The sequence below is a fragment of the Colossoma macropomum genome, unplaced genomic scaffold (assembly GCF_904425465.1).
Source record: "Colossoma macropomum unplaced genomic scaffold, Colossoma_macropomum, whole genome shotgun sequence".
Classification (NCBI taxonomy): Eukaryota; Metazoa; Chordata; class Actinopteri; order Characiformes; family Serrasalmidae; genus Colossoma; species Colossoma macropomum.
Window position 1 is genome coordinate 42,776,205 of NW_023494805.1, and position 18,145 is coordinate 42,794,349.

Genomic DNA, 18,145 nt, shown 5'->3' on the forward strand with positions numbered 1-18,145 from the left:
GTTCTGTAGAAAAGAGAAGGGTTCTAAAAAGAACCATGAACACTCAATTACGGGGTTCTTTATGCACCTTGCTTGTGTACAATTTACCGTGCGACTGTAGCTCAGTGGTCATGTGGTGAGAAACTGACCAATGATGTATGGAGGAGAGGGGCAGATACACTGTAGAGCAACAGACGGACTACAGTCTGTAACTGTGCACCTCCATAGTGGAGCTATAAGGTAGGTGTTTCTAATAAGGTGGCCAGTTAGTGAAAGCACAAGGGAGTGTTTCTAATAAAGTGGCCAGTGAGTGGAAGCACAGGGTGGGTGTTTCTAGTAGCCACATAGTAGAAGTAAAAGGTAGGTTGTTTCTAAATGAAGAAATAGAAAGATGGCCATTAAATGCTCAGATGATTTTTAGATAGTATATGAGACTTTATTACCAGGTTCTGAGAAATACTTTTTAAATCCTGCCATAAGACCCACATGCACAAATTATAATATAATGTAAATGCAGAATCTATGACGTTTCAGAATTTCAGGTTTACATTTAAAGAGAGAAAAGCAAAAATCCACTGAAACTTGTGTAGCCAGCTGGATCATCGAACACCCAGCTGTCCTCCCAGAGCTTGGTGTAGATCTGATCTCCCTTCTCCAGAGTGAGGACAGTCCCGTTGCTGGCGTTGTCGTTGTGCTCATTCTTCTCGGAATACACAGAGCACTGCTTCTGATCGTTTTTGTACAGGCTGACAGCCATTTTCCTGCCACCCTGACAGTGAGCGTAAAACCTGAAAAAGTAAACTCCTTTAATCGGAGCAGTGAAAATCCCTGAAAAAGACAGAGAGACAACAGTGATTCTACAAGGAAGGGTTAAAGGGAAGCTCAATTAATCTGTCAAGTTTCTGCATAATTAAGTGGTTAAGATGTAAACAGAGCAGAGGTGGCACCTCACCTCCAAAAGTGGTGGGGCAAAACAAATTCTTGCCCCAGCTGGCTGAGTGACACAATGCAATTAGGCCACTGACTAAAACTGCCATTCATATCAAGCTAAGAACATGTCTTTATAAACCTACTCAGAAGTGGGTAGTGACTAGTTACATTTACTCAAATACATGTACTTCAGTAAATTACTGATGGACTTTTACTCTCCTGAGTATTTTTCAAATCATATTACTTTTACATCAACTAAGGTGAGTAAAGGAATCTTATTTTAATCTTTCATATTTAGATACTAATTCTATTTTTGTGATTAATTTCAGTTTGTCTTGATTGTGGCAATATTTGTACTCCTTTGTGATTGGTTACATCTCTGACTTTGGAGCTTCTGTAAGTTAAATTAAAAAAAATCCGAAAAAGAAAAGAACAGAGCTGCACAGTCTTTATTTCCTATGCTGATAAATGCTGGATTTACTAAGTAGGTTCACTGCAGGACTCATTTGTATTTCTACTCAAGTTGTTGTGGGGAAGGCACTTTTACTTAATTATTTTATGCAAGTATCAATATTTTCACTTGAGTATTAATTTAGACTAATCTACCCACCTCTGACCCTGATCATGAACAGTGTCTGTGTTAGTTTTGATGCTGCTTCAGTAGCTGCAGCCTCAGACAGTAGTATTTGTTAGCTAGTATCTATAAGGAACATCTGGACGTTTTCACACCCAGTTCATTTTCTAAAGAGCCACCACATTTTGATTTTGTGATGTTTTATCTTTTTTCTTTGGTTCAGATGGTGGACTGTAAGGGCTAAAGTGGATTAAATTACACACGTGGGTGTTTATTTATTGATCAGAAGTTTTGCAGGGATGCAGGCGCTCTGCTACTCTCACATTCACTAGCATGAAAACAGAAAAACAGAAAATAAAGACGCTTATCATCTTTGTGAATACCAATTTAAGCTTAATCGATGAGGTCACTGATGCTTTGCCAAAAATATGCTTTACAGTCCATAAATAAACAGATTTTATTATTGTATTGCTTGTCTTTCATTATTTACAGCAGGATGAAGTGCTTCCATCCTTACACAACCTCAGATCAATAAACAAACACTCGTGTGTGAGCGTTCATAAAGAGCGCAGTGTTAAAGCAGCAGGTTGTGCAGACAGTACAGAGAAAGTGTTCTGGTGCTCTGGTGATGAATTCCGTCGTGAATTAGCGCAGTTCAGTTGTTTGGTGCTGCCTGAACGTGGGCTGAGTTTCGCACGTCAAAACTAAAGATAAAGTTCGGCAGGTCCACATCATTCAAGGCAGGTCTGAAAGCACCTCCCAGCTGAAATGGAGATTCTGAGTTTTACTCTGCCTGATCAGCGCTTTATGCAGTTTAAGGAAAGTGGAGGTTTTTATGTCGCACCCTCAACTCAAAAAGTAGTGGGGTGTGGCCACTGTACTTGGTGGGAAGTAAGTAACTGTAAGTGGGTGGGAAAATGCCTGCTCACCACCGTGGTTCTGGCGGCCCTGAAACAGAGTCATTCAGAGTGGTTTGGTGTGAAACGTTCTGTTCTAGATAAACTTACAGAGTCAGAACTGTTCACAGTGGTGGTGATAGGAACCAGACGTCCACCTCTAAAAGCTCCCTCACAGAAAGTTCCTACATGAAATGGTTATGAATTCACTGCCTGATGACTGAGACACTGTTTTATGGAGGGATACATGCAGGGCGCTGTGAGGCAAAATAGTCCCCAAAGAGAACTTATTATTTCAGATTTTCCACTATTTTTTTGAAGACTCATGTAGGTTCACTGGTGGTTCTGGATAGTACCATCCTAGCACCATCACTGTAATGACATCTGAACCATTTCACACCAAACCACCCTGAGTCTCTCTGATTACACCTCACACTCAATTATGCAGAAGCCATAAAAAATGGTGAAATCCCCTTTTAAGGGTGAACACAAGCCAAAATACTGGTAAAGCTGACACACCAATCAAACAGTGATTAATGCGAAATGATCAGGAGGCTGATTTGTGACAGAAGTCAAAATATAAGTGAGAAAGACAACAACATATAGTTTTCTTGTTCAGTTTAGTCTCATGAGTAGTAATGCCACAAGATCAGGGGAATTTCCTCTTTCAGGTGCACTAGGTCAGGGGTTCTCAACCTTTTGTACCCCAAGGCCCACCTGTTTATAAATACAAAGAATAGCAGCCCACAGGAAACTAAAATAAACTTTTTAAATATGTTTTTAAATAAGATTTTCTTTTTCTCTTCTTAAGTGCTGAAACTGAAAACCTGAGAATCAGACCAGATTGTCCATTTTGGCTCCTTCACACGTCCCAAAATTTGCAGTTATGCTAAAAAAATATTTCCAGAGATTATAAAAAAATCAAAAAGAATAGAAATGAAGGAGGGGGAGTGGACTGTGATTTGGAGCTGCAGTACATCGCGTTTTCACTGAAAATATGCCGCTGCCTTTGTCTCGAGATTCCTTTTTAGTTTTGAGGGTATTTGAGATTACTTTGAAATAGCCAAACCACAGTCCACTCACCAGGCTTCTGGATCAGCGCCGTCACAATCAACAACCAACTGTATTTTATATCTGCTTCTTTGTCATTGGTTTATCAGTTTGAGTCTAACCACTCATGTCGCTGATGTTCGGCCAAAAATACATTCCGATCCATGAGCCAAAATCAAACACACATCTTCACTATTATTGTATTTTACAGCAGCTCGTGGTGCAGAAACACGAGCCAATGAGGGTTTATAAAGAGTGAGACGTTAAAACAGGCAGATCTGCTGACGGTACAGCGCCGATGTGCTGCTAGAAAAGGAGCTCTGCTGATGAAGCCCCTCGTACTGCCACTTAGTGCTGATTGGATAGCATTATTGATTCTGAGTGCTGATTGGTTGGTGAACTGATCAGCTCATTGGTTGACTGATTGGCCTTGATGATACTAATTCCCATTTACTGTACCTGTATTTGAGTCGTAGCCGTTTCCATAGTTGCTGGAGACTTTTTTGTAGATCAGTGGTGACGGCACAGGGTTCATGGGTCCAGTGTGTCCCTCTCCAGAGGCCAACAGTGATGCAGAAAAGGCAACCTTTTCCTCTGGGAATATATACATATATATAGATATAAATATATGATGTAGAGAGCCTTTTTGCTTTGAGGAGGAAATCAGCAGGATTATGAGGTTCCAGTCAGAACATTGATATTCAGCTTCATGTGATGTCATCTGCTGGAATAGTCATTTGGTTGAAAATATCTGTAGCAGTCCCCTGCACTGCCCCTCAAATACTTTATATTTGAATGTTATTTCCAAATATGACCAATCAGGTTGAATTTTAAATAATATTTAAACTGCACAATATACAGTTAAATGTTACTCCACTCGGGGTGTTTTTTCTTTTTTGCTGGAGTTAGAAATGGTCAAAAAGTGGGGTGTTCAAAGTTACAACTGTATAAAACACAGAAATGGGGGGCATTAAAAATTTGGACACAGTGCACATTTGGTTTTGCAGTGACGGGATGTTCTTGAACACATACAGCTGCAAAAACTGTAGCTGTAGATGTTTTAATAGATCATTTTAACCATGTACACAAACATATAATGAACACTCTGTATATTAACCTAATATGCAAAACACTGTGATCTGGGTTTTTAAATAGAAACTAGGCTGAGTTTAATAATCCATAATTATAAAATCTTCCCTCAGTGTGAGCTCAGACAGGCTAAGAGAGAGTCTGATTACCTCTGATTTCACTCCTGAGCTCCTTCATCGCATCTGTGAACAGAGTCACGATGCGGTCCAGCTTTTGCTCCATGCTGCGTTCGTCCTGCTGCTTTCTGCTTCTTTCTTTCTGCTGCTTTCTTTCTATGACTGAGCAGCTTTATAAGAGGAATCAGAATCAGGAAGGAGCTCATGCTTAGTTCTGATTGGAGAAGAGAAATATTGAATTATTCATTTATTTTACGTCAGTAGATCAGAAGCGAAGTGAGAGATACGCAGCACTTTTTAGGACTACATGCAACGTCTGCAGTGTGTGTGCACATTTAAAACCACACTCAAAACTGTTCTGTTTGCACAAGCATTTTACTAATGTCAGTTTTTTGCACTATTACTCTCTAACATCTCTCCATAAACAGACTTAACTTACAAACTGTTTGCCTCCGTCTCTCAATTCTATTAAATTCAATTCAAATAACTTTATTGGCATGAACTGTAAAGAACAACTGTTGCCAAAGCAATTAAAATATCCTAGTAGAATATGAAGATCATGGTGAAGAAGGAAATAATGTATAAAAGAAAGAGTAAAATAATATTCATATATATATATATACACATACACATATACATACATAGACATACGCATTGTAAATTACAATACACACACAACATCAAATAAATGATACATTCACAGGGGATCAGTTTAAGGCGCTGTGTCACTCCGTTCTCTGCGTTTGTGGCAGCTGTGAACATATTTAGCTGATAGTTTAACACAGTCTGGAGTCTCTCCTAAACACACCCCTAACAGATCTTCAGTTTGAATCATTTTCTCCTTAAATGATGGGATATAAGTTTTAACTGAGCTGATATAATCTTCTCTGAGGTCTTTATATCTGTTACAGGAGGAGAGAAAGTGCTGCTCTGTTTCTGTTTGTCCTGAACTGATTACATACTCGTTCTTCTCTGGGCCTCCAGTGTGTTATGGCCTTTTTCTATTTCTAAACTGTGGTCACTCAGTCTGAACACTGTTAAGATATTTCTTTCTTTAGGGTTTTTTATTTTGATCAGATAATCTGCTAGTCTGTATTCTCTCTTCAGTAATTTGTAGCATTCTAACATAAGATGAAACTGTAGCAAGCAAACAAATGTTCCCTGGACCCTGTATTCCCAGAACCTTCTGCTTCCAGGGCCCTATGCTTTTAGGGCTATGGGCTCCCTGGACCATTTTGCTGTTGTCAGAAGAAAACCTCATATCTCCAGAATGACAACTTCACAGTAGAAGGAAAAAACTTACTTTACTTTCAATGTAAGTCAATGGAACCAGAATTCTTTCCAAGTCATTCTGGGCCGTTTCTTTTGGTCCATTCATTATGAATTTTACACACAATGTAAAGGGAAACAGGCATTTTCACATTATGTCAAAAACTGGAGATACGAGGTTTTCTCCCGACAGCACCAAACGCTTCTAGGCCCACATTTTCCCAGGGCTTTATGTTTAGGACTCTATGTTTTCAGGGTCCTGTGTTCCCTGGGGGAACTGAATGGGGCTGAATTTTATTTCAATTAAGATTTTGGCTTCAGCAAATTTTTTTTTATTTATTATTTTTATATGTGTTCAGTCTTTTTCAGTAAGCTGTGGAGGAACACTACAACATAGTTGATCTTATTTATTTTTAGTTATTCGTTATTTTTATACTGTTTATTTAAATGTATTTAGTCAGTGAGTAATCGTGTTAAATAATCATGATCTCAGTATTCTATTATTTCTCAGTATTTCTGCCGTAATCGAGCAGCCCTGCCTGAAATAACACAGAATTGCAAAGTAAAGAAAGTCATCAGTGACCACATGATGACAACTGACGAGATCCACGATACGCTCAGAAAAGCATGCTGTGTCATATTGTGATATAGTTTATCACGCTGATGATGATTAATATCGTCATATCGCCCAGCTCCCTCATCCGTTCTTTCAGGCTGGAGTGTAAAACCTTAGGGTGGGATTTGGGGGGCTGAGAAAGTTGTTTAGAAAATCAGCATTCGATGCCTGTGTTGATGTGGGGGTCTGGCCTTAATATGGGGGTCTGGGCTTAATGCGGTGGTGTGGGCTTAATGTGGAGGGTCTGGTCTTAATGTGAGGGTCTGGGCTCAATATGGGGGTCTGGGCTTAATGCGGTGGTCTGGGCTTAATGTGGAGGGTCTGGGCTTAATGCAGAGGATCTGGGCTTAATTTGGTGGATCTGGGCTTAATTCGGTGCTCTAGGCTTAATGTGGTGGTCTGTGCTTAATTCGGTGGTCTGGGCTTAATGTGGTGGTCGGGGCTTAATGTGGAGGGTCTGGGCTTAATGTGGAGGGTTTGCTTTGTTTTCAGCGTGCGCAGCAGGTAAACAGCAGGTAAAGGGTTAACAGACTGGCTCAGCAGGTAAAGGGTTAACAGACTAGCCCAGCAAGTAAAGGGTTAACAGACTGACTCAGCAGGTAAAGGGTTAACAGGCTGGCCCAGCAGGTAAAGGGTTAACAGACTGGCTCAGCAGGTAAAGGGTTAACAGGCTGGCTCAGCAGGTAAAGGGTTAACAGACTGACTCAGCAGGTAAAGGGTTAACAGGCTGGCTCAGCAGGTAAAGGGTTAACAGGCTGGCCCAGCAGGTAAAGGGTTAACAGGCTGGCTCAGCAGGTAAAGGGTTAACAGACTGGCCCAGCAGGTAAAGGGTTAACAGACTGGCCCAGCAGGTAAAGGGTTAACAGGCTGGCTCAGCAGGTAAAGGGTTAACAGACTGACTCAGCAGGTAAAGGGTTAACAGGCTGGCCCAGCAGGTAAAGGGTTAACAGGCTGGCCCAGCAGGTAAAGGGTTAACAGGCTGACTCAGCAGGTAAAGGGTTAACAGGCTGGCTCAGCAGGTAAAGGGTTAACAGGCTGGCTCAGCAGGTAAAGGGTTAACAGGCTGGCCCAGCAGGTAAAGGGTTAACAGGCTGGCTCAGCAGGTAAAGGGTTAACAGGCTGGCCCAGCAGGTAAAGGGTTAACAGGCTGGCTCAGCAGGTAAAGGGTTAACAGGCTGGCCCAGCAGGTAAAGGGTTAACAGGCTGGCTCAGCAGGTAAAGGGTTAACAGGCTGGCCCAGCAGGTAAAGGGTTAACAGGCTGGCCCAGCAGGTAAAGGGTTAACAGGCTGACTCAGCAGGTAAAGGGTTAACAGGCTGGCTCAGCAGGTGCGAGCGCGTTGCGATGTGAGAGCGAGGAGCTCCGTTTTCTGCTGCCTGCTTTTACAAGTGGGCCAGAAACACCGTCTGCTGTCTCGTCTCGCGCCCCAACCACACACACACACACACACACACACACACACACGCGCGCGCACACACACACACACACACACACACACACACACACACACACACTCGGCGAGTGTCTGAGACAGACACACTCTCACTCACACTAACACTCCCCTCAGGGTTGGTCTCAGTTCCACTGGGCTAAAGGTGAAAAGCAGAGTCAGTAACAACCACTGTCGGACTGTGGTCAAACGAACGTTCTTGCAAAGATTGGTTTTCACAGGGACTCATGCTCACTCAGCACTAACCATTAAGGCTCTCTAGAAACAGGTGTGTGTGTGTGTGTGTGTGTGTGTGTGTGTGTGTGCGTGTGTGTTGCACATTGCCTGGTGCCCTTGGCTTTGTAAAATTACTGCAAACCTGTAAAGTCCTGCACCAAAAGCACCAGAGGAAAATAAAATTAAAAAGCTGCTTATCTGGGCTGTGGATTTGCTGAGAAAAACACTAATGTTAAAAATAAATACATATAATATTGATACAAGTAGTGACTTTATGGATGCCAGTGTGTTCACTTAACCATTTTGATTAATCAGTACTTCTTTATGCTAAATAAAGTCGTAATGATTGAATTTATTAATGACTGACTTAATGCAGTAGCTGGGGGTGTCCAGGAGGTGCCTGGAGCCAGACCGAGCTCATGAGATACCAACTACATCTCTGAAAATTAGAACAGAGAACGTTTACTCTAATGTCATGAAATGTTCTTCCAAGCAATAACACACTCAACGCTGAGATAAATGGTTGTAAACATGCCTAAGATTCAAGCCTACAGTTTGTTTGTGCTCCTGCTGGTGTGTGTTCTTGCTGTTTATTCTCTTTAAATAATGCACATAAGCTGTGCTAATAGGCCCCCTTCAGGTTGTGGGTGAGTGTGTATGTTCTTATAAATAAAAAGTCTGTAGTAAATGTTTCCTTTCCACACATAAAACCTCTAGGCAGGATAATTTGATATGTTAAATCACATCATCAAAAATACTACTAGCATTATAAATTAGCTTATCAGGGGGTGGGTAGACATATTAAGAGTCTGTACTGAATTAAACATACATACGAAACAAACGAGTTTCAGGTGTAAAACATTCAGCAGCATTTAGAGAAGCTGCTGTGGGCTTTACACACACCTCACCTTCATCTCATTAAGGTTAGAAAGACATACAGACATCTGACTGTATATTATATGTTTTTCATTTCTGTTTTCAATATTTTGCTTAATAAAAATGTTTGAGATTTACTATGGTTGTTACATGCAGTGGTCTGAGTGGAGTTTGGCAGAATGACCGCGAGGCGGTCAGAGAATGAAACTCAAACAGCCGGACACGTGGCAGACCACACTGAGCCGAGAGGGAAACAAGGCTGCTACCTGGGAAAAGATGATCGGTCTGAGCACAAACTCACACAGCAATCAGCTCAACACGACACAACACACACAATTAGATAATAAACAGCTTATTAATTACCAGGAGGTACCAGAGACTCTGAGCAGGACGGTCAGGTTCTTCCACATTATACTCATTATAGAGCAGCTCTAGCAGGGCATGGTTAACAGCCTGACTTGTTGTAAAGGTGGAATGCTATTATAATGTCTACTGTATACCTGTTCTACTGTCAGTGTTGGTCTAAGATGACTGTATGCTTGATTTCATACACACGTTAGCAGTAGAAGTGGCTAAATGTTTATATATTATTTTATGTATTGCATATTAGCTTCATACATGAACTCAGATAAAGTATGTTAAAAAGCACAAACCAGGCAAACAGTTAGCAGAGTTAGCTGGTATTGGCTATTTTCAGTGTTGACTATTTTCAATTATGGAGAGAACAAAAGGCCAATTATGGATATTGAATTGATCTTTGTTTTCTTTCTTTGATTTCTCTCTCTCTCTCTCTCTCTCTCCTACACACACATACACTCTGATCTCTTGCTGATCTGGCTTATTAAAGTTAGTTTTGAAGTGCTGTCTTATGTATGTAAGCTGTGTTTGTGTGATTGATGAGGTTTTTAGTAAGTGTGTGTGTTCTGTGTTCATAGACAGGAACTCTCTGCCGTTTGTGGTGATGCTGAAGAACCTGAGGAACATGATCACTCAGGGCATCAGTGCCAAACACCACGACAAGATACTGAAACGACTCACATCAGAGGTAATTTACCTCCATCTCGCCATTCACCTTCATTCATCTTCATTCATCTTACCATTCAGCTCTATTCATCTCATGATTTGCCTCCATCCATATTACTGCTCACCTCCATCCATTTCACCATTCACCTCCATTCATCTCATGATTTGACTCCATCCATCTTACTGCTCAGCTCTATCCATCTTACCATTCACCTCCATTCATCTCATGATTTGACTCCATCCATCTTACTGCTCACCTCCATCCATTTCACCATTCACCTCCATTCATCTCATGATTTGACTCCATCCATATTACTGCTCACCTCCATCCATTTCACCATTCACCTCCATTCATCTCATGATTTGACTCCATCCATCTTACTGCTCACCTCCATCCATTTCACCATTCACCTCCATTCATCTCATGATTTGACTCCATCCATATTACTGCTCACCTCCATCCATTTCACCATTCACCTCCATTCATCTCACCACTTATCTTCATTCTTCTCACCAATTATCTCCATACTGTCATTCATCTCCATTCCTCTCACCATTCTCCTTTATTCGCCTCACCAAGTTTTTAAAAAATACCACTATTATTACTACTGATGATAATAATAATAATAATAATAATAATAGTCAACTAATGTATTTCTTGGCTTTTTTGAGTCCTTGTCACTTCTCTGGAGTATAACTTATTTTCATAAATAAAACATTGTAATTTGATCATATGTGAGTGATTACTGATCACCATGTCTTGCTTTTTTATACTTTAGCTTTATTTCCATGTCTTTTTCTGTTCGTGTCTATAAGCATTTTTAAACCTGACAAACACACATTCAGTCAGTTCTGTTGTTTCAGTCGGCTGTGATCCAGAGTAAACTGCTCCCTTTCAGCTTCCTCGCCGCATATAAAGTCATTACGAGCTCATCAGGTTTGGTAAGTTAAACTACTGCACATGATCTGTAACTGTGTATGCAGGACCGCTTTAGGGATGCACTGATACAAGACAAACATACCACAACAATACTAACTGGAAAAGAAGTACATTTCCCAAAGAAAATGCAGAGTGATTTCATTGCCTAAGCCATTCCCCAGTTAGATGGTTTGTGTTGTGTTCCAGGTGGTTACCAGGGGATTGTTGGTGTCACGAATGTCACGAGTCCTGGTGAAGAATCCTCTGGGAGATCACATGACTTCGACGCGTCCTGTGGACTCAGTTACACACACGGACTTGGTCTCCCAGAATGCACAGGGAGATCAGCTGACTCCCGAACTCTCCTCATGCTCCTATCAGCATTCTGGATCACCAGAATACTAATGTGTAACACCTGTGTGTTTGATCATATGACCTCCTTAGCTTAGCTTATAAGCCCGGACTTTAACCCCAGTCAGTTGCGAGGTATTTTTTTGACTACGAACTCCTGAGCATTATATCTGTTGAATTCTTCTGTGAATGACCTGTATTTTTCGTTTCTCCGACTCTGTTTTTGCCCTGCCCTTTGGATTGTTTGCCCTGGATCTCTGCTTATCGTGTTTTGATCTTTTTGCCTGTTTCTTGATGACGACCTTGGATTCTGATTTAAACATTAAAACATCCTTTTGGTTCTTTATCCATGAGCGTCTGAATTCTGTGAACTCATTACAGAATACCTCACCTAACATGCAGACGGTGGACCAGGATGCCTTCCAGAAAGCCCTGACAGAACAAGGACAGTTACTGGGGCATCATCAACAGGTTCTGATGGGAGTAACTCATTCATTAGAGATGCCAGCTCACCAACAAGCTGAACAGCAAACTCAGCTGGCTCAAATAGTCACGAGTGTAAAGGGGTTAACAAGTCAGCTGCAAAATATGAACCTGGCGCCTCTTGAAGTTACCACTAATGACACTAGATCCCAAGCTGAGGCTTCCCCTGCTTTGTTCCCTGTAGGTAAACCTGATAAAATCTCCTTCATAGTGTCCAGGTTAGCTAATAAAGCACTGGAATGGGCTACTGCTAGTTGCTAGTAGACTCATATTCATCGATTATCTTATGCCCAGTTCATTACGGAATTTAAGACTGTGTTTGATCACCCGTAAGAGGGCAAAGTTAGTAGTGAATCGCTCAAGGAAATCGCTCAGTGGTAGACTATTCTCTGGAGTTCCTGGCAGCTCGTAGTGGGTGGAATGAGGCTGCTCTCCTAGTAATGTTTCGCCAGGGATTGAATGCGGATATATCAGAACTCGCTTGTAAAGATGACGATTTGAGCCTAGATCAGCTCATCAATCTGGCTATCCACTTGGATCATTTGCTTCATCACCGAACGCCATCAAAGAATGAACAAAAGAACAGAAGAACGTTCACCAGAGTGAAAGTAGCCCAAGAACCGAAAGCACAGAGCCCAGGCAGTGTAACTCTTTCCGTCTGTCCCAAGAGGAGAGACAGCGTCGCTTCAGAGATCATCTGTGTCTCTATTGTGGCAAGGCTGGACATCAACTTCGTGACTGTCGAGTCAGACCACAAGCACGTAAGGCGCTGGCCCTGATTGATTCCGGAGCAGAAGGGAATTTCATTCACGCCCGATTGGTGGAGCAGCTTCACATTCCAGTGGAGACCTTGAAGACATCATTAAAGATGGCAGCTTTGGACGGACGTCCAGCAGGCCCGGGGATCATCTCACAGGTCACACAATCCATTCAACTACAGGCCAGTGCACTTCACAAAGAGTCTTTATCCTTCCTACTACTGGAACAATCAGAATTCGAGTTGATTTTAGGCCTTCCATGGCTAGAGAAACACAACCCCTCCATTTCCTGGCCGGAGCACTCTATTCAAAGATGGTCGGATTTTAGTTTACAAACCTGCATTACACCTCCCATAATCAAGATCTCGTCCACCTCTGTAGAAAGCCCCAAAGCAAAAAACAATTTTCAAGTCCCTTCTGAATAAACTGATCTGAAAGAAGTCTTCAATAAGAACAATGCAACCAAGCTGGCCCCACATAGAACTTATGACTGTGCCATTGAACTCATAGATAACCCCATTTTTCCTAAGTCTAGAATATATCCCGACACAAGACGAAGAAAAGGCCCTAGACACGGCCATTAACAAAGCCCTAGAACAGGGCTTTATTAGACCATCCATCTCTCCAGTAGCTTCTAGCTTCTTTTTCATTAAAAGGAAAGATGGTGGATTACACCTTTGCATCGACTACAGAACCCTTAACCAAATCACTGAAACCTACCCATATTCTCTTCCTCTAGTTCCGGTAGCCTTGGAACAATTAAAAGGGGCAAAGTACTTCACCAAACTCGACCTCAGGAGTGCCTGCAATTTGATCAGGATCAGGGAAGGGGATGAGTGAAAGACTGCTTTCATGACCACTAGGGGGCAATATGAATACCTGGTGATGCCTTTTGGACTCTCTATTGCCCCCTCTGTCTTTCAAGCATTCATTAATGAAGTACTCCGAGACATGCTAGGGAGATATGTTATTGCATATTTAGATGACATCCTAGTATAACTCCCCTGACAGAGAATCACATGTCCAACATGTTTGTGCTGTATTGAGACGTTTACTGGACAACAATTTGTATTTGAATGGAGGGCGGTTGTTATGATATAGCAGGTGGTTGCAAAGGTGTTGGTACTTAGGCCCAGTCCCATTTCTTATTTTAACCCCTACCCCTTGTTTTCGAGTGTTGCCCCTTGGAACTGAGTTACAGGGTAGTGGTTGAAATCTTCCCTCTGAAATGGGACCCTCAAATAAAAAGAGCATCACTTCATTAACAGCTACCAGCGCTGCTCTGTAGGCGACCCTGCCAGTCTGCAGTGACAGCAGAGGAGGGTAAAGTTCAGCTCCTCACTGCTGGGCTTTAGTTACATTTAGGGACTCATATGACTTCAAAGAGGGGGCAATTATTTATTATCACCCACCTCTAATTCTTCAGTGATATGAAGCTGAAGTCAGATATTCACCAGCTTCTTGTTTGAATTTACATGTTCCACCTTAAATGGTGCAGCAGTTTCATTCTGCCGCTATTTAAGGTGGAATGGGACATTTAGCTACTGAGACACTAGCATACTGTTAGCGATGTTTATGGCTGTTATGAAGAAAAGGACCAAAATACACTGAAACGACATTAAACTAAGATAATATAATGGTTATCGTCATTTTTTAACTGAGAGAATTCTCACATTTGTGTGTTTCTTTGGTCTCTTGTTCTCCATCTTGCCGGTTTTTCTTTTTTTTTCATAACTCTCTGTTTGGAGTCTCTGAAAGACCTCTGTTTGGGGGGCCATGTGGCCCTAACACTCTGTCCTACCCCTCTATCTCAACAGAAATCGGGACACCCTACCCCTAGACGTCAACGAACAAAACAGAGACGTAGGGCTAAGTGTAGGGGCTAGGGGTGAAATGGGATTGGGCCTTGGTTTCTGTGTTTTCAGGATGTTGAGGATTCTGCTATTCACTCCTACACTATGTACTCACTATATACATTGCATGTGATGCCAAACTATCGCCTTAAATAACCGCCTGAAAGGGTTCATACACCCAACCTGGACAGGCAGTGTGCTTCACCAGTTGAGGCTGATGTTCTAATGTTTCCAGTTGATTCTACGCTGAAGCCGGACAGCCATAAGGTCATCCTTCAGGGGACTGTGAAGAAGTTTCGGAAGCGTAAGTCTTTCTGGTATCTATTTAGAATTTAGAAGCTCATAGAAGAAAATGTTTGAAACATTTTTCATTCAAAACAAGCTGGCTTTAAGACGGTCAGTGCAGACATGGACATTTGAGAACTGGCAAAACGTGAATGTTGGCCAGTTTAAAGCGAACAAAAAAAGACTGTAAACCATGTTTATGTTAATCAAACAGGAAAAATCATTTAGTAACTTGATTATAAAGAGGCAGGTTTTCAGGTCTAATAAGGAGGTTTTGAGCTGCCCCTTCAGATGAGTTTATGCTAAAGCTAACACTGGAGCTAATTAGATGTTAGATGCTGAGGAGAACTCGTCGTCTTTTTACACGAAATCTTTCAACAAACTTTAATGACAGCCACTCGTTTTATTTCTTTGTTGTGATTTTGATCAAACCTTTCAGGTGTTTCAAACATCTTTGGGCCAAAAGACTTAAACAATTTAAACAACAGTGCCGGAAAAGAAAACCGGTCGTTCATATGAACAGCAAGCTGTAACACTGAATATCAAACTAGTTATTTTAAAAATGTAAACATTTTGAATATCCTCAGTTTGTGTCGATGAGTTCATTTCATTTTAATGAGTTCTGTTGGTTCCACAGCCAGAGGAAGTTCAGTCAGGAGCTGCTGGAGCGATACCTGCAGGCTCTGCTGAAGGCCGTGGAGATTTCCTGCAGATACAACATCCCCCTGATACCCGGACGCACCCTCATCTGCCTTTCTGATAACTTTTATGACAACAACTGGAAGCAGGCTGGGGAGTTCTTTCTGCCTCCAGACCCCTCAGAGAAGGCGGAGAAGACCCTCACAGAACCTTCAGAGGACGCAGAGAAGACCCTCCCAGAACCTTCAGAGGATGCAGAGAAGAACGATTCAACACTTGCAGTGAGATAAACACAAACTTTGTAACACAGTAAATCAGTGTTTGTATACAGTGCTGAGCAAAAGTCAGAGACCACCTTTCATTTATATCATTTCCATTCAGAATGGAAGTCAGACAAAAGCAGAAAACATATTTAACAGAAGATTTACTCAGATATTTATATAATTAAGTATAATGTAACCACATTTTCAGTGTTTAGTGTGTCACTCTCTTCCATTCTTTTCAGGAGACTCACTTTCAGTTCCTCAAAGAATCTGCAAACACGTTCAGTGGTGTTGAGGTCTGGACTCTGGGGTGGTCAGTCCATTGATCAGCTTCTTTGTTTAATGTGTCCGTCTCCTTTTGAGCTTAGTGGCCACTTTGACAGGAAATTAAATAAATAAAGGCTGCTTTCTGACTTTGTACAGACTTTGTACAGTACTAAATATCATTCCTGTCTGAGCGAAAACCTTGTTTTCTATTTTTTGACATTTTTAAGATACTGCTGATACATTCTGTAAAGATTTCTTGAGTGGATCAATGGAAAATGATCCAAAACTGCTTGGAATACTTTTTTTTATGTTAGCTTACAACCTCGTTTCCTAAAAAGTTAGGATGCTGTGCAGAGTGTAAATAAAAATAGAATGCAATCATTGGCAAATCACTGAAACCCTATAATTACTTGAAAATAATAGAAAGACAACATATGAAATGTTGAAACTGAGAAATTTTATTGTTTTTGGAAAAAAAAAAAATTGAATTTGATGCCAACAACACATTCCAAAAAAAGTCAGGACAGGTTCATGTTTACCGCTGTGTTTCATCACCTCTTCTTTAACAACACTCTGTGTTTGGGAACTGAGGAGACACTGCTGTAGTTTAGAGAGTGAAATGTTTTCCTGTTCTTTTTTGATACAGATTTCAGCTGCTCAGCAGTTCAGGGTCTCCTTTGTTGTATTTTTCATTTCATAATGCGGCAAATATTTTCAATGGTAACAGGTCTGGAATGCAGGCAGGTCTGTTTAGCACCCAGACTGTTTTACTGTGGAGCCATTCTGCTGTAATACATGCAGAATGTGGTTTTACATTGTCTTGCTGAGATAATCAAGGCCTTCCCTGAAAAAGACGTCGTCTGGATGGCAGCATATGTTGCTCTAAAACTTGTATAGATCAATCAGCATTAATGGCGCCTTCACAGATGTGCATGTCACCCATGCCATGTGCACTAATGCCCCCTATACCATCATGAATACTGGCTTTTGAACTGTGCACTGATAACAAGCTGAGTGGTCTTTAGCCCGGAGGACACAGTGTCCATGATTTCCAAAAAGAATTTAAAGTTTTGATTCGTCGGACCACAGGACACTTTTCCACTTCACTTCACTCCAACTTAAATGAGCTCAGGCCCAGAGAAGGCGGCGGCGTTTCTGGATCCTGTTATCTGGATCATGTTTTTTTCTTTGCATGGTAGAGTTTTAACTTGCATGTGTGGCTGCAGTGATGAACTGCTATCACAGACAGTGGTTTTCAAAAGTGTCTCTGAGCCCATGCAGTGATTTCCACTACATAATTGTGTCTGTTTTAATGCAGTGCTGTCTGAGGGCATGAAAATCATGGCCAGCCAGTACTGGTATTTTGAGATTTTTTGGATTCTCTGAATCTTTTCATGATATTATTTATCGTAGATGATGAAACCCCTGAGTTCTTCTATTTTACCTTTTTTTGAATTGTTGCACTATTTAATGGTGCAGTCTTTCACAGAGTGGTGAACCCCTCCTCATCTTCACTTCTGAAAGACTCTTTTATACTTTTATACTCAATCATGTTACTGACCTGTTGCCAATTAACCCAATTAGTAGTGAGATGTTCCACCAGATGCTTATGTAGGATTACACAACTTTACCAGTCTTTTGTTGCGCCTTTCCCTACTGGAAAAGTGTTGCTGTCTTCAAATTTAAAATGGGACAATATTTTTCAAAAAACAATAAAATTTCTCAATTTAAACATTTGATTTGTTGTCTTTGTACTATTTTCAATAAAATATAGGATTTGCACATCATTGCATTTTGTTTTTATTTACATTTTGCACAGCATCCCAACGTTTTTGGAAATGGGGTTGTACACTAAACGTTTAGAGTGTTTTTTTGTGCTTTTCTTGTAAAATTGCTATTTTGGAGATATGAGGTTGCATTTCAACAATGATGATATGTTAATTATGTTATTGATTACATTTACACCAAATTAACATTCTGTATCACTGGTTCAAGTTTGCACTTCAGAGTTTTTGTGTTTGTTTTGATGTCATAAATGGACAAAAAACAGCAAAAACGTAAAGGATGGTTTTCCTTTCTGCAAAGCAAAGCTGCACACACAACAGCAACCTTTCAGTATATTCATATCATAATAAAATATCCCCTTCTTACAGACACTAATGTGGTATGGATCGAAAGTTCACAATCTGCACTTTCCACACATTTTCTCCACTTCTTTTAATGAGCCATGATTCAGAAATAATT

The 18,145-nt window shown here is 41.1% G+C and overlaps 1 protein-coding gene across 1 annotated transcript; it reads right to left on the reverse strand.

Annotated features, from left to right (window-relative positions):
* Positions 1–390: 390 nt before the first annotated feature.
* Positions 391–4,773, reverse strand: LOC118826286 (complement C1q-like protein 3). The gene is made up of 3 exons (XM_036597214.1): positions 4,668–4,773; positions 3,889–4,023; positions 391–807 (listed from the first exon to the last, which is right to left on the reverse strand). Exons 1-3 carry the CDS (start codon positions 4,738–4,740, stop codon positions 530–532), a joined length of 486 nt encoding a protein of 161 aa, XP_036453107.1. The 5' UTR covers positions 4,741–4,773; the 3' UTR covers positions 391–529.
* Between the last annotated feature and the right edge of the window lie 13,372 nt (positions 4,774–18,145).

Bases quoted from the DNA above. Each gene is read 5' to 3' on its own strand.
- LOC118826286 (XM_036597214.1), bottom strand. From the start codon at position 4,740: ATGGAGCAAAAGCTGGACCGCATCGTGACTCTGTTCACAGATGCGATG. The intron at 4,024-4,667 runs GTAATCAGACTC...ATATATTCCCAG, and splicing joins GCTCAGGAGTGAAATCAGAG to AGGAAAAGGTTGCCTTTTCT. The intron at 808-3,888 runs GTACAGTAAATG...TGTCTTTTTCAG, and splicing joins CGGCTACGACTCAAATACAG to GGATTTTCACTGCTCCGATT.